We start from the raw sequence: 15,138 nt of genomic DNA, 5'->3' as shown, positions 1-15,138 counted from the left end.
ACAGCTAATTTAAAGACTCAGCCCTGATTGGAGGCCCCCAGCCCAAGATGCACCCTGGGAAATGAAGTTTTAGCCCAAAAGCTGAATTTAAGGAGAACCCTTAGCCAGCATCTCCTTAGCAAGGAGACCTTCTAGGGGGGAAAATACTTTGCACGGCTCAAGTAGAGAATGAGGCCAAACATATTGCTTTAAAAACAGCGTGGGACAATATTCCTTCCAGAAGATATCCCCTCTGCAATTAGATGAATAAATTATTCCCCAAAATCACAACTTTCTCACCTGCCTCTTACCCATCACAGCCCCATAGTTGGATTTAGAGAGGACTTTGAATCTAGACTCCAGGTGTAGAGACCAGACCCCACAGGATGCTGCACACTGTGGCCCATAACCCCCATCCTGAAGCACTCCCCCTTCCCACTCTTCTCCAGCCCTATTCATGCAGGTGAGTCTATTGCTTTCACCTGCTCACGTTGTCATCAAGCACCTCATCACAGCTGAGCCTCAAAATGGCCCCAAACATCCTCAGTCTGGTGCAAGCAACACTGCTGGGAAGGGGCTGGTGCAAAGGGGACTCAGGGGCCTTGCACAGCAAAGCTTTTCCCCAAAATGCTGGTTTTGGGGACAAAAAAAATCCCTGTGCTGGAGGATGTGGTGTAGGGGAGAACTTTGTAGAGTAGGGCTGATGGTTGGACTCGATGATCCCAAGGGTATTTTCCAACCTGAATGATTCTGTGATCCCTGGCCGGGGCAAGTAGCGGGGCCACATGTTCCCCTGGGAAGATGCCGCCTGGTTTGTGGCCGGGAGCGGAAAACCCCAGAGGCAAGGCTGGCTTTGGGAAAGCCTCTTTGATCCCGGTTGCGCCACCCGGGGAAAAGGCATCCAAGCCACCTTTCTTGCTGGATGAGTAAAAGTCATCAAGGGATGGGAGCCAGCCGCGGGGCAGGGAGCAGGAGAGGACGACTTCATGCTGGGGCTTGTTCACCCTTGGCCGCCTTCTACCAAGCCTATATTTGATTTTCTTTCATTTTCACCCGAGGTCCCATATAGATTCATTCAGCCCTGATGCTTGGTGAAGGTTTCTCCCAAGCTCTCCATGTCAACTGGGATATCCACGATGGAAAACGATGGGATTAGCAGGGAGAAACCTATCCCCACCTAAATGAGCTCCAGTTTGCCTATACATCCTTCCCAAGCGCAACTTGGTTAAAAGTCTTAATAATTAAGATGTGTTTTTTCTATATTTTTGCATATTTTCCCTTTGCAGACACTCTGCACCATGGGAGAGATGGGAGCTGGATGGCTTCATCCAGGGCTCTGCAGTGGGGAAACACAAACCACAAAGGGAATCTGGCTCATCCTGGGGAAAAACCAGACTGCAAAGGGGGTTCTTGCACAGTTTGGTGACACACGGCGAGCTGTTGAGGGCCATATTGGTGACAATATCCCACGAACTGTCGATCACAACCGGGATGAAGGCAGCTCCCTCTTCAGCAGAAGAATAAATACCTCCTCCTACACGCTTCCCAGTGTGCAGACAGTTGTGGCCACGCGATTAAAAGTACTTTTCTTTGCAAACCGCTGCGATATTCATGAAAAAAATATCTCGCCGACATTCCAGATTAAACAGAAATTCCACCTTTTTTAGTCCAGCGGCTCCTTTCAGATTGGGAAATCTAGAAGGGAGAGAAAAGTCCTTCCTAACATACTCCTTTCCCCAGGATCACGTGCAATCCTTGAAGCCCTGACAAGGAAAAATTGTCTGGAAAAGGTGGAAATGGTTTAATATATTCAGGCCGTTATAAAATAAATTCATGCAATATAAAAGCATTAATGCTTAGCAGGTTATTTTTTTTTTCCTCCTCATTAAACAGCTGAATCTGCACGGTGTTCCCCATTGACATGAACGAGATTCATCATGCACAAGCGTGGTCTCATTAACTTCGTTACGGAAACGAAGCCAGGCCCCGGTAAGGACTAACAGACCTTTTCGTGGTGACACACGCCGGTGACAGCCCAGCTCAGCATCCCTGCGCTGGGCACTGCACCCACTGGGGTCCCTTGTGCATCTTGGAAATTGGATTTTTCCAACCCCTGGACACATTTCCATAAAATTTTGCAGGATTTAATGCTGCGGCCCAGTCCGGCTCTTATTTTATGGGCGTGATTAAAACCATTCCATAGTTCAACAATATGGCTCAGAGGCAGGGAAATGGGGTATGATTTGCCACTATCTGGCTCAAAAAAAGTGAGAAAACGGATTTTATTTTATTTCTTCATTTATTTTTGTATTGTATTTTATATTATATTGCGATTTGCCCAGGAGCAGCGTCTAACGGCTGTAGCAGGGCAAGGGCACAGCAGTCCCAGGTGTTGTAGAATTGCTCCAACAGCTGTGCGAGCTGCAGTGTCACCATCCAGATGTTGGATTGTTGGGGTTTTTTTTTGGGGGGGGGGTGATGTGGCACACACTGGGGCACAGCACTGGGGCAGAAGGCAGCTTGGAGCTGACTGAGTGGGGGGCAGCACGATGGGTGCTGCTTTATTGCACCCCCCCACCACAGCAGCCCAGATGTTGTGCGGGGGGGGGGATTGTAGTGTCTGAAGGGGGGTGGCGCCCAGATGTGGTCTTGGGGGGGAGCGTGCCCAGATTTGAGGGGGGTTGCTTTTGTTTGGAGTTGGGGTCGTCCAGATGTGGCCGGGGGGAGGCAGCGACCAGATTTGGGGGGGGGGGGGGCTTCTGCTTGGAGTTGGGGTTGTCCAGATGTGGCTGGGGAGGAAGGCAGTGCCCAGATATTTTGGGGAAGGGACTTCTGTTTGCATTTGGGGTCGTCCACATGTGGCCGGGGGGGATGCAGTGCCCAGGATTTGGGGGGGGGGGGGCTTCTGTTTGGAGTTGGGGTCGTCCAGATGGGGCCGGGGGGAGGCAGCGACCGGATTATGGGGGGGGGCTTCTGTTTGGAGTCGGGATCATCCAGATGTGGCCGGGGGGGAAGCCCCCAGATTATGGAGGGGGACTTCTGGTTGGAGTTGGAGTTGTCCAGATGTTGCCGGGGGGGAGGCAGCGACCAGATTATGGGGGGGGGGGGGGGGGGGGAGCTTCTGTTTGGAGTTGGGGTCGTCCAGATGTTGCCGGGGGGGAGCGGACGCGCACCCAGATGTGCCGCGGAAGAGGGGGGTGCGCCCAGATGTGCCCGTGGGAGGAGCGCGGCGCCCCGCGAGGCCCCGCCCCACCCGTGACGTCCTCAGCGTTCTAATTCCCCCCGTTGCCACGGGCGACAGCCCCCTCCGCCCCTCCCCTCCCCAAGCCGCTCCGTTCCTCCCCCCGGCCCCCCCGGCGCCTCTTCCTGTCCCGCGCTCCCATTGGGCAGCGCCGCCGCCGATCCGCGCCGTTCCCTTCTCCCATTGGTCGCAGGGGCGCTCCGTCCCGCCCCCTCCCCCTGCTTATGCTCCGCGCCGCGGCGGGGCCGGCGCCGCGATCGTTCCCAGCCGGCAGCACCGTGAGGGGGCACCGAGGGGTGAGCGGGGGCCTCAGCGCCTGGGGGGGCCCGGATTGAGTCACCCGGCGGGGTGAGGGTTTGCCCCCAGCTGGGGCATCTCTGTAAGGGAGTTTTGAGGGGGGGTCCCCTGGCTGGAGCAGCTTTGTGAGGGGGGGGCGTCTGTGGGGGTTCACCCCCCCCCCCATCCTGTCTGGGGTATCTCTGTAAGGGGGGGTGTCTGTGGGGGGTTCACCTGCCCCCAGCTGGGGTATCTTTGCAAGGGGGGTGGTCTGTGGGGGTTCACCCCTCCCACCACCCCAGCTGGGATATCTCTGTAAGGGGGGATCTGTGGGGGTTCACCACCCCACCCCATCTGGAGTATCTCTGTAAGGGGGGGTGTGTGTCTGTAGGGGGGTCACCTGCCCCTAGCTGGGGTATTTCTGCAAGGGGGGGGTCTGTGGGGGTTCACCCCACCACCACCCCAGCTGGGGTATCTCTGTAAGGGGGGTCTGTGGGGGTTCACCCCCCCCACCCCAGCTGGGGTATCTCGGTAAGGGGGGGGGGGGTCTGTGGGGGTTCACCCTCCCCAGCTGGGGTATCTCTGTAAGGGGGGAGTGGGCTGTGGGCTCCCATCCAGCCAGATGTTAGGCATGTGGGGATTTGCAGCATAAGGGAGCAGGAACTAGTGGGGGGTTTAAGCCCCCACCCAGGGCAGGGCTGGGCTCAGAACCCCTCTGTGGGGGCTAGCAGGGTGTGGGGCTAGGCCAGGGGAACCAGAGCAGCCCAAGGAGGAGCCCTAGAGCCACCCTGTGAGGTCAGGCAGGAGCCCCCAGGTGTGGGCCCACCCCTCTGAGCCCGTGGATGCTGCACCCCTGGAGATGATGCCCCCCGAGGAGGAGAGCCCGGAAGGCAGCGGGGCAGGGGACAGGGACAGTGACCTTGTCCTCCTGCAAGCTCTGAAGTGTGGCAGCACCCGGAAGGTGAGGCACAGCAGTGGGGTGCTGTGGGTGGTGTGGGATGGAGAAGCACCCAACTGATGCTCTCGGGGTATATCTGTCTGCTCCATGAGGATGGTGGTCCCCGTGGGTGGGGGTGCAGGGCCATCCTGGCCATCAAACTGTGCTGGGGGTGTCAGGACATGGCAGGGGGCTGGATGGGGAAGGGCTTGGTGTGTCTTGTGGGGTCAAAATGGGTCCAATAGCTCGTCCATAAGCAGACCTACACAGTTGTCTCATAGCTTAACTCTTAAACTCCACTCCTCTGTCACCTCTTCCTCTGCTGGCTCCATCTGCAAGCTTCCCCGTGACTGCTTTTAACCAAATACTCCTATATTTTGCCTTTTTCTCCTTCCCGCCTGTAGGAAGATGGTCCAGCCAAGCCCTGCCTGCCCCCCACCATCGGAGGTACCAGGCAGGGTGTTGCTCGCTGGCATGTTTCCTCCCCCAGGAGCTGCCCACAAGGAAAGTCGGTGCAACGCAGCCGGGCTATGCGTGCGAGATGGGGCCGATAGCTCCGCTGGCGTCACTCGTTTAATTAGTAACAGCGGGGTGAAACCAACGGGGGTTGTCCTCAGGCTGCCACTGACCCCGCTGCTCGACTTTCCCTGCCGTCCCTTGGGTGGCAATGCATGCTCACGGGGTCGAAGAGGCTTTTAAAAGTGTTGCTTGTTGCAAAAAAAGATGGGTAAACATTAGTTTTTGGGGCTGTTTGTCTCCCGTTAGGTCTGTCCCCTAGGAGCCAGCTTTATAAACCTGCAGTGAGTTTGCCCTGTAATCTGATCTCTTCTTGCAAGTATATAATTTTCAAAACTTGTTCTTCAGCAGAGAGCTGCATTTCTGCAGCCCTTTGGCCAAAAAAAAAAAAAAAAAACCCAACAAAAAACCAACACCTTAAAAACTCCCAGCAATCAAAATAACAAAACTCAGTCAGGCTCTAGAGGTGTTTGTTTTTTTTTTTTTTAACTGAGTGAGGGTTGAGACTGTTCAGCCGAGGTTGTAAGGATCAATCTGATCTTGAGTCACTTGAGCCTGGCCTCTCCAACTGCAGGTAAAGAGGCTGCAACCTTAAACCAGGCTGGCGTTTACCCAGGGCCTTGTCTAAATAGCAGGTGCTGCTTGTAAGGAAAGGTTAGCAGGACTTTTCCAATTTATTCTGTGTAGAGACACACCATTTCCCTTGTATGAGCAATTGGTTTACCCTGTTTGGATCTATTGGACAGTAGCACAGAGGAGAATAACATAGGAAAATGTTGCAGAGCTTTAGTGGGGGGAAAACTGGCAGAGGATATGCAGCATCTGTCATAACATGATTTTTTTTTTTAATTAAAAAAACACCTGATTAGATTTTGTATTAATGATACCAGTTTTTTATTTAAAAGAAACTATCAATATAGCCTCTTCTACTTGTTTTTCCTCACTCTGAGAGCATCGGGGGCTGTGGATGGGGCCGCTGCATGTTTGTTCCCTTGCAGGGAATCCTCAGTGCTGCTGTGATGGTGATTTTTTTTTTTTTTTTTTTTTTTTTTTTGCTAAGGTTCATGTACTGGAACTGAAGATTTAATACATCTGTTTCCTGCTGGCGCCCTGCCCCAGCTCTCATGATGCCCTGTGCCTCCCCCAGCTCCCCAGAGCAATTTCAGGCTCCTAAAATTCAAGCTCTGGGTGAAGGTTTTGCTGTTTAAAAACCCAATCCCTTGTATTTTTTTTTCCCCCCCCCATTTTATTTTTCTTTCCTCTTGCTGAGTGCGTTAGCCAACAGTGAGGGCACTTCATTGGGAAATTTAAAACCTTAATCCTCCACTCGTTTGTTAAAAGGCTGTGTGATGTAACCATATTCTCAATAAAAGGTTTTAGAGGTTTTAGCTGGTAATGTCTCCCACAGAAAAACAGCTTGCAGCCGGAGTGCTTCATAAGATTAGTTTCATGATAGAAACTTTTATATAAAAATAGATGTTCAGGGAGCAAAAATGTTTGTTGTGACCTACTGGTTGTCTTGCAGCAACAGCCCATGTTACTTTCTGAAATGCCCTTAGCTGAGAGGAGAAGGAAATTATCTATAATCTTTTAAAAAGGAGAATTTTAAAGCCCGCTTTTGTGTGCGGAGTGGTTCTGTGGCTTTTGTTTTGCTCTCTATCCCACAGGCTAATGTGGCTAAATCAGGGTCACTTGGCCACTTGTCCTGTGCTGGCCTGACTCAAACTCGTGGGTTGCAAAGAGGAATAATAATTCTGGTTGACAGCTCTGACTCTATCAAAATTGTTTATAAACCAGTGTGGTTCTGGAAATAAAATAGGTCCTGAGAGCTTGATGCTCTGGTTACCCTGTTTCTATAGCAAGTTTTCCAGCTATTGGATCATCTGTCTGCTTGGAAAGCTCCCTTTCTGGGGACGAAACTCTGTGTTAGGAAATATTATTGCTCCTGAGAGTGGATGAAAATAACTGCCTGCCTTTTTTTTTTGAGTGAGAGATGTTGTAAACATTTACTGGGTAAAACCTGAAAGGTTGAGGTTGTATGTGGAGACCATGTGCTCAACGCAAAGGGTTGGGGTCATGTCTCGAGGGTACATCTGTTAGTGACAGGGGTAGCTTGTGTGCTGGCGCTTCCTAGAGCTGTAGAAATTGTTGTTGTCTTTGGCTGTTCCTTGTCTCTATACAGGTATTTTACTCTAGCTTTTACTACAGAGCAAATGTTGATATTCTAGAGTGTGCCTTGATGCAAGCTAGGTGAATTAGTGGAGAGCAAACACAGCTTGGACTTGACCAGCTCTCATAGACTTGCCCACCTCTGCCTGAATTATGCTTGGTGGTTGGTGCTTGACCCTCCCAAGCACTGATCTTCAGCTCTTCATGCACCATTCTTGCTGGGGTTGAAGGCTTCCTGGGTGCAAGCGTATGATTTCCTCGTGCTTTAGCACCTCGTGCTCCTTTGTGTGCTGTTTTCTTTAACTGCATCGTGAGCACAGACTGGTAGTGCTGGAAGGGTTGCCTGGTCACTAATTTGGTGGTGTTGAATGCTGTTAGGAGGTCACCACCTAGGACACACTTAACAGACAGCTCTGAAGACTGGGGACCTTTACCATTAGCAACAAACCATATCCAGCACTGGGATGGATTTGGCATTGCCCGTGAATCCTGGTCCTACCTAAAGGAATTCCCCTCTGGATGAGAGAACAGTTTGTAGATGGGATGACTCATGATGTCCAAAGGTTGCTGTGGCTCAATCTGGAGTGTGGCCCTCATGGGTATCAAACCGAGATATCTCAGGCTTGTTTTGTAGCCTTGCTTGGCTTTGCCTTTGGCTCTGGAGTTTATTTTATTGTGACTGCCAGTTCTCTTTCTGTATGTAGGAGCACTTGGGGTGGGTCTTGTGGGAACTGCTGGGGTAGGAGAAGTGGTGGAGGTGAGACATGGGGAGCCAGGCTCCAGCAGAGCTCCTGCCATTTTGTCTGAGGGGTGTATTTATGCCCTGAGCAACCAATCTCAGCAACTGGTTGAAGGAACAAGGGAGCACTGGAGGCCAAATGAATGAAATCCCAATGGGTTGTCCAACAGAAGAGTTGAACCGTGTCCGCATCCTTCCCTGGGGAAGGATTGAATAACACTTTTGATGCCTTTTGACTCCCTTCCCTTAAAAAAAAAAAGCAAAAAGATGTCTATTCCCTGGGGAGGATAATTTACAAAATTAAAACAAAATAATCCTTAAGGCTTTAAGGATCATATGCAGCAGTTTGGGATAATGGAAATGCTGAAGGCTGTGCAGGCTTCAGGGGATGTAGCAGATGAGCATCATGGGTACCTTTGCCAGATGCAGCTGGGCTACACTTAACATACTCATGGTATCCACCACCTCCTGAGCTGGTCTGAGCAGTGGAAGCTGAGATGGGCTTAATCCTGCCATTAGTCCTCAGCTATGTCCCCGAGCTCTGGTTGTGCAATGTCAAGCATGAGGATGGGCTGAGAGAGTTGGGAGTGTTCAGCTGGAGAAGAGAAGGCTCTGGGGAGACCTTAGAGTGGCCTCCCAGGACTTAAAGGGGCTATAGGAAAGGGGGGAGGGGCCCTTTATCGGGGTGTAGGGATAGGATGAGGGGTGATGGCTTTAAACTGAAAGAGGGGAGATTTAGTTTCGATGTAAGGAAGAAGTTCTTCCCTGTGAGGGTGGTGAGGCCCTGGCACAGGTTGCCCAGAGAAGCTGTGGCTGCCCCCTCCCTGGAAGGGTTCAAGGCCAGGTTGGACGGGGCTTTGGGCAACCTGGGCTAGTGGAAGGTGTCCCTGCCTGTGGCGGGGGGGTGGGAACTGGATGATCTTTAAGGTCCTTTCCAACCCAAACCATTCAGTGATTCTATGTTGCTCTGTGTTGTGAGCCTGGACCTGAGTCTGTGTTGTCTGACACGGGGTACTGGGACTGTGGTGCAGATGTGCTGCTGCCAGTGTGCTGTACATGATCTTAATGACAAATCTTAGGGTAGATAACTTGGTTTCATCAAACCAGGTTATTCCCTAAGTGAAAAACAGAATTGTAGGACAAGAGAGAGAATGTAGAGCCTCAATCAGCACCAGGTGACAACTCATCTTACCACTGCTGTATTATGGATGTCTCCAGTCTACGTGCAAATTAAGCTTCTTTAATTTCTCCTGCTATCCTGTGGGCACCTCCAGCAGCTCTAATTGGCAAAAGTCCTGGTGGTAACTTTTGTGTGGCTAAAGCTGGTCTTGAAGATGGCGCAGCTTGGTCTGTGCTTCAGCAGGTGGGCTGTGGAACACCTCCTGAGATCCAGCCAAGTTCCTCAAGTATCTAGGAGCTTTTGCTGCAATACTCCCTGGGGCTATAACTGAACTCCCAGCTACAGACCCCTTCCTCATTTCTCTGAAGAGATCCATGCCTGGCTTTTACCAGCATGCTCCTGATCTGTGCCCCTTCCTCCGGACAGGGATGCAACAGCCCCTTAAGCAATCGGATCTGCATCTCCATTTCTCTCTTGCTTAATAAGATTGTGTTTTCCCTTCTCACGGGTGTCACAGTAACAGTTCACAGCCATCCTTTGATCAGTTCATACTTAACTTTTGCTTTTGCTCAGTTGCTTTCAGTGACTGAGCTCCTGTTCTTCTAGCGGAAACGAAAGAGCAGAAATCAGTCCCTTTGTGCTTGGCTTTGCCCTTTGGACTTGCTGGCATCTGCCTTTCCCTACAGGTGATTAGTTTTGTCTGTCATTAGTCTGGGAAATCTGGGAGGTGGTGGCATTATTTTGACACCACGATCACAAATAATGCTCTGGGTGTGCCTCGTCACCCAAGACATATCCAGGCTTCATCTGCTTGTGTTTACTGGAGATGTGAAGAGCAAACTACACTCAGTGATCATCTCTAAACAAACATTCCCTAAGGACTTGCTTACAGAAGGAAACCTAACCACGTAATTGCCCTATTTAACGCCCCAGATGGGTGCTCTTGCACTGGGAGACGTGTTGGGGAGTTAACACCACCATTACATCATTGTATATGTCCCCTGCAAAGATAGGGTTTGAGTTGACAGAAGCCTCGACATCCCTCAGAGGGGATCTGTTTGTCTTGGCCTCCTCTGGAAGGAGTCTTCTGGCTTCTTCCCTGTTCTTCCTTATGTGGAGGCATTGACTGAGCACTTTCTGCGGCGCTGTCATCTTTCCATGCCAAGGGTTGAACACGGTGTTATTTGGCAGATGTCTTCTGAGCATAGAATGGCCTTGCTACAATAATACTGGCTCTAATCCTGCTTTGTCATAAGCAATAAACTTTAGAGCTGGACACAAGCCATATACGTTAATGACCCACACCTCATTCATTTTCATGGCTTTCTTAACATATGCTGTCCTCTGTGTACATACAAGCTGTGCTGTTTCCTGGCTGCTACACAATTTATGGCCTCTTACTGGAAGAGTTATGTGCTTGCTTCTCGTTTGTAAAAGCTTTAAACTAGGAAGGCTAAGAAATGCCACACTTGACCTGGCCTTCCTAAACACCCTACTTTACTCTTCTCTTGATGCCCCTAGGTGCACCACAAAGCCCAAGAGGCCTGTTGAAATAACACACCTTTCTTCTGACCTTAAAGGGTTGACCTCAAGAGCTTGTACAAAGAAGAATTAAGCAAGGAAAAATCCCTTTCATAACCTAACAGTGGGTTTTGATGGGGTTTTTTCCTTATGCCCCCCTTACGTAAGGCATGCTTAAATCCATCATGACTTTAGAAACTCTGTGCTGTAGTTTTTAGCTTTTGGTTACAACTTGGGGAGTACAGGTGAAGCGTTGGATTCCTTTGAATGCAAGCTATTGGAGGATGGGCATGCTCGCCTATTGACTCTCTATCTCCCCTATCTACCTTTTTATTTAAATACGGCCTTTTTTGCTTGTGATGGTGTTTCCTTTCATATATAACTTAACCTGTCCATCTTATTCTGAAGCTGAATTTCCTTCTTGCTCCAATATTTGTGAAATAATGTCCTTCCTGCAGTGCTTCAGGAGCAGCTGTAGACTAGGCTTGGTTGTTCCTCACAGTGGCCTTGGCATAATGCTTCTATTGGTCTATGCCAGCCAGGGCTGATTATTTGGGACCGACAGCAGATCCTCTGAAGGTGAGATGTGCTGCAATCCCACGGGTTACTGCAGTTACCCAACTTCGTAAAGGTTGAGGAGGAAAGCAGGGTGTGGGGAGATCATATGAAGTCCCTAAGGGCAGCAAGTCTTGAGATCCTGACTCGACATCCTCAGAAGGCTTTGGTATTACGTCAGATGCTCCAATACCTGACTTTCCGGTACCTTTTTGCTGTTGGCTTAGAAGCCTGGATGGGAATTGATAACTATCTTGTTAAATCTGATTGAGAAGACACCCGGTGTTCAGATGGGGTGTGGGGGGGAACCCTCACAGCTCTACAAGTGGCTTAGTGTCTCTTGGAGGGAGAAGTCTAGGCAAACCCAAATGCCACGATGTCCTGGATGTTGTTGAACCGTGTTTGGTCCCCAGCTGCATCAGGGCTTGTAAGTATTCCTGGAGGGCAGCTCCTTTGTGCCCTTGTGGAAGGATAAAGTGATTAATGATGATCACTGCTGCTCTGTTTGCATGCTTGAGAAGGTTCTCGTTCATCAGCTTTGATGCTGTGGTGACTCGAATTTTGCTTCTTGGTGTTGTCTCAAGCTGGGCATGGGAGAAGTGGGGAGCTGCCAAGTCAATTAGCTAAACCCCTTAATTGCTTTTGTAGTGAAGAGGTTTTAATGCCGTATTTGACTATCTTGTGGAGCCATCCTAGTGTCTTCTCATGCCACACTGTATTTAATTTCTTTTCTTACTTAGTTTCTTCTTGCCCCCAGACAAGGAGGCGTTCATGGACCTTCTCTGTGGTTTTAGATAGTCCTCCTACTTGTGCTTCTTCCATCATCTCTCATCTGCAGTTCCTCTGGCCTCTTGCCCATGTGTTCAGGTAGTCTTTTGGAATTCTTCCCCCTAAAAAAAAAAAAATCTTAAAATCCTCTGACAGCTTTCAAGCAAATCTTTACAAGAAGTGGAGAGATCTGAAAGCTGATGAAGGCTCCTGTAGGAAGAGCTGGCAGCAGAGAAGAGGTGCTTTCCACTTCCAACAGTTGCTACCAGGGCTGTTGAGTTTGGATGGATTTTCATGGTTCTGGAGGCAGAGAGGGGGCCTGGATCCTGCTCACTTGCATGTATTTGGATATATTTGCATATGCATTTGGCTTGTGTGTCTCTGGAGCTGACAAGTACACACAGCTCTCTGTAAACCTGAAGGGCTGTTGAAATTTTAATAAGCACCACCTTATCTTTACAGCTCCTTTTCCCTCCCTTGAGCTTTAACTTCCATATATAGGTTAATATCTTGCACTGTATGAAGAAACATCATTGAAGGCACAATGTTTGTAATCAGTTTTAATTAATGAAAGAAATACTTGTGCAATATATTGGACTACATCTGCATGAGCAACTACTTTCTAGACAAGAGTTTGGTGCTGCCTCCTTTGCTTTGAGAGCCTCTGGGTGCTCAGATTTGAGTAGTGCCTGCACAGTTGGGTTTTCTTCCCTGCCCCCCCCCACCCCCCCCCAAAGGCTGTGTTCTGCAATGACCCAGTTCCTTTTTGCTGGAGAAAACCTGGCATGCTCCCTTCTTGGGCTCCATGATTTGTGATTCGTCATCCTTTTTTTTTTTCCAATTTCTGTATTTTTTCCTGGGGAGCCACCATGTGCAGGATGGGTGTGGTTCCCCCAGGGCAAATCTAGAAGTGGCACTTCTGGATCAGCCTTTCCTGTATTTGCTCCTGAATGTCTCAGTCCCAAGATTTGTGCAGCTGTTGGGGTGTTTGCCTTAAGGTCCCACTTAATTGCTTTCCCAGAATAATCAGGGTCTCATGCTTCCAGCTTGTTCCTTCGGTAATTTCAACAAATTCATAGATTACTGTAAAGCACTAAGCCTGTAGATTTATGGACCAGATGGAGTGACTCTGATTCCTCAGTCTCCCATATACTAATTAGGAGCTCAAATCTTCCACTTAAATGGAAATTCCAATGTTAATGTCTGACCCTTTTCAAAGGGGGCACCACTTAGTGGACTTCAAATATGAGAAATTAATTTTCAGAAGGCTGAAGTCCATGAAAATGCAAAGTTTTCCTCTCCCTACTTACTAATCAAAGCTGGTCTTATACTTTGAGCAAGGATTTTTTTTTTTTTTTTCCTTTCCTACTTCCCCAGAAAAATCAAATAATTTGTTAGGAGTATGTTTTCCCAGAGTCACGCTGGGACCTACAGTGTTTTCTGGAGAGGTAACAAAGTGTTGCCCTGGCTTGTTGGATTTTGAGACTGTTGTGACTTGTCCTGGAGGATGAGGTGAGACCTGGTGAAGCCCACTGAGATCTCTACATGGAAGAAAGTAGCTGAGAAGGTGTTTTGGACAGGACAAGAGCAGGCACTGTTGGTGCTCTGTGAAGTCTTGGGTGGCAAAACCCCTTCTAGATATGGAGGGAAAGCAGTGGGGAGCAGGGTAAGACTGATGTGCATAACAAATGGAGGTTTTCTAAGGGAAGCAAGAGGGTGAAATAGTGGCTTTGAGGAATTTCTTTTAGTGCTACAGTGGTTCGTAATATGTTTTTGGAGGACTCTGCCCGTGCTTTGCACTGGTGTATGAGAAGCAGGCTCAGGTGTCTCCATCCTCTTAAACTGCCCAGCCTTGTACCCTCCCACATGTTGGGGTTTTTTTTTATTTATCCAGGGGTCTTTTGGAGGCTCATCTCATCCATTTGAATCTCTTCTCTCACAATGGAAATCATCTCTGCTTGGGCAGAGCTTTTGTGGCCCTGGATTCAGAGACCCTACTCATGGCAACCTCTCCGCCAGAGCATCCCATAATAACCTCTTGCCCCTGCCAAACAGAGGGATATTGCTGTCTGTTATTTCCTGAAGTCGGAGATTAAACATGTTTCCCTGTCTGCAGAAAGTCCAAGCTGAAATCAGGAAAGGAGACAGGGATGGAATTAATTTACTGCTTTGCAACTCGTTTCTCCACCCCCGTGAACTCTTGACTTGCTGCCTGCACTCGATCCCCTATAGCTGACAGGAGCTGGGAGCACTTATAGACGTAGTCACATCTGTTCCTGAGCTCAGGGGTTATATTGAAGTCATCTGCAGCCCCCCAGGTCTTTTCTTGTGTCTGGATGGTGAGACCCTGCGAAGGAGATGCTTAGTTCCTGTTGACAGTTGCGTTTGGGAAGCCTTTTCTGAATAGCTTGGAAAATAAATTGCTGTAAGCAACTTGTGGTATTAGATAATAAAGCTTACTTCCAGTGAATGCTGGGCTCTGGAAGTGCCATTCTGAATCCCAAAATAGTGGGTTTTTGGGTGAGACTCTGCATCTCTCTCTCAGCAGGGCTGTGACCCCTTCGCCCAGACCCAGCGCAGCAAACTGCAGCATCGCCGGGCGCGGATTAACCAGCAGATCAACAAGGAGATGAGGATGCGAGCAGGGGCAGAAAACCTCTTCAGGTGAGTCCTGGTTCCCAGAGCATCCATCTGGCCCAGGGATTTGGGGCGGGGGGGGGGGGGGGGCGGAAATATGGTCTTGATGGAGGCAGCTGATGCTGGCACTCCCATGGCTGTGGTTGGGGTTTGCTCAGTCTTCCCTTGATTTTGCAGGATTCATCCTGGAAATAGCTGCCCTCTATTCAGTGTAATGCTGATGCTATGCATTTTAATGCAAAATTATAATTTTAATGTCCTGGAAGACTGGTACAAAGCAGGGTGTGAGCAGGTGGAATAATGGGAATAAATGTTTAACTGGGATTGAGCTTGGACTGCAGAGTTCCTGTTTGATAACCCCAGCAAGTGGGTCAAATCCAGCTTTAGTACCAAAAACTCCTCATCCCAGTGCTTCCACCAGAGCAGAATCTGAAAATTCAGGAATGTCTTTGCAGATGGGCACGGTCCGGTGGCTCTTCACGCTGTTGGAAGATGCATTTATGGAGTGGTGCAAAAATTGGCACCACTGCAAAGCAAAAATTAGCTTTCACCTTGCAGCTGGTCCAGCACCAGTAGAGCCAGCATGTTACTGCCTTCCCCTGTGGAGTGTTCATGATGCAATCACATGATTTTTTTTGCAGCTATTTTATCTTTTTTTTTAACTCAAAGATGACCTTTTT

The 15,138-nt window shown here is 49.4% G+C and overlaps 1 protein-coding gene across 2 annotated transcripts in view; it reads left to right on the top strand.

Moving 5' to 3' along the window:
* Positions 1-4,090: 4,090 nt before the first annotated feature.
* RHPN1 (rhophilin Rho GTPase binding protein 1) overlaps positions 4,091-15,138 on the top strand; it is a 32,702-nt gene continuing 21,654 nt past the window's right edge. The window contains exons 1-2 of one of the 2 annotated variants that reach the window (XM_074829232.1): positions 4,091-4,457; positions 14,370-14,485. In XM_074829232.1, coding sequence (XP_074685333.1) covers positions 4,356-4,457; positions 14,370-14,485 — 218 coding nt within the window. In that variant the 5' untranslated portion in view covers positions 4,091-4,355. Of the gene's footprint in view, positions 4,458-14,366; positions 14,486-15,138 lie in introns of both variants that reach the window. The other variant, XM_074829136.1, reaches the window with a different exon arrangement.

The sequence above is a fragment of the Strix aluco genome, chromosome 1, assembly GCF_031877795.1.
Source record: "Strix aluco isolate bStrAlu1 chromosome 1, bStrAlu1.hap1, whole genome shotgun sequence".
NCBI lineage: Eukaryota > Metazoa > Chordata > Aves > Strigiformes > Strigidae > Strix > Strix aluco.
The sequence above is the reverse complement of the archived record's forward strand: the minus strand, read 5'-3'. Positions and strand labels throughout refer to the sequence as shown.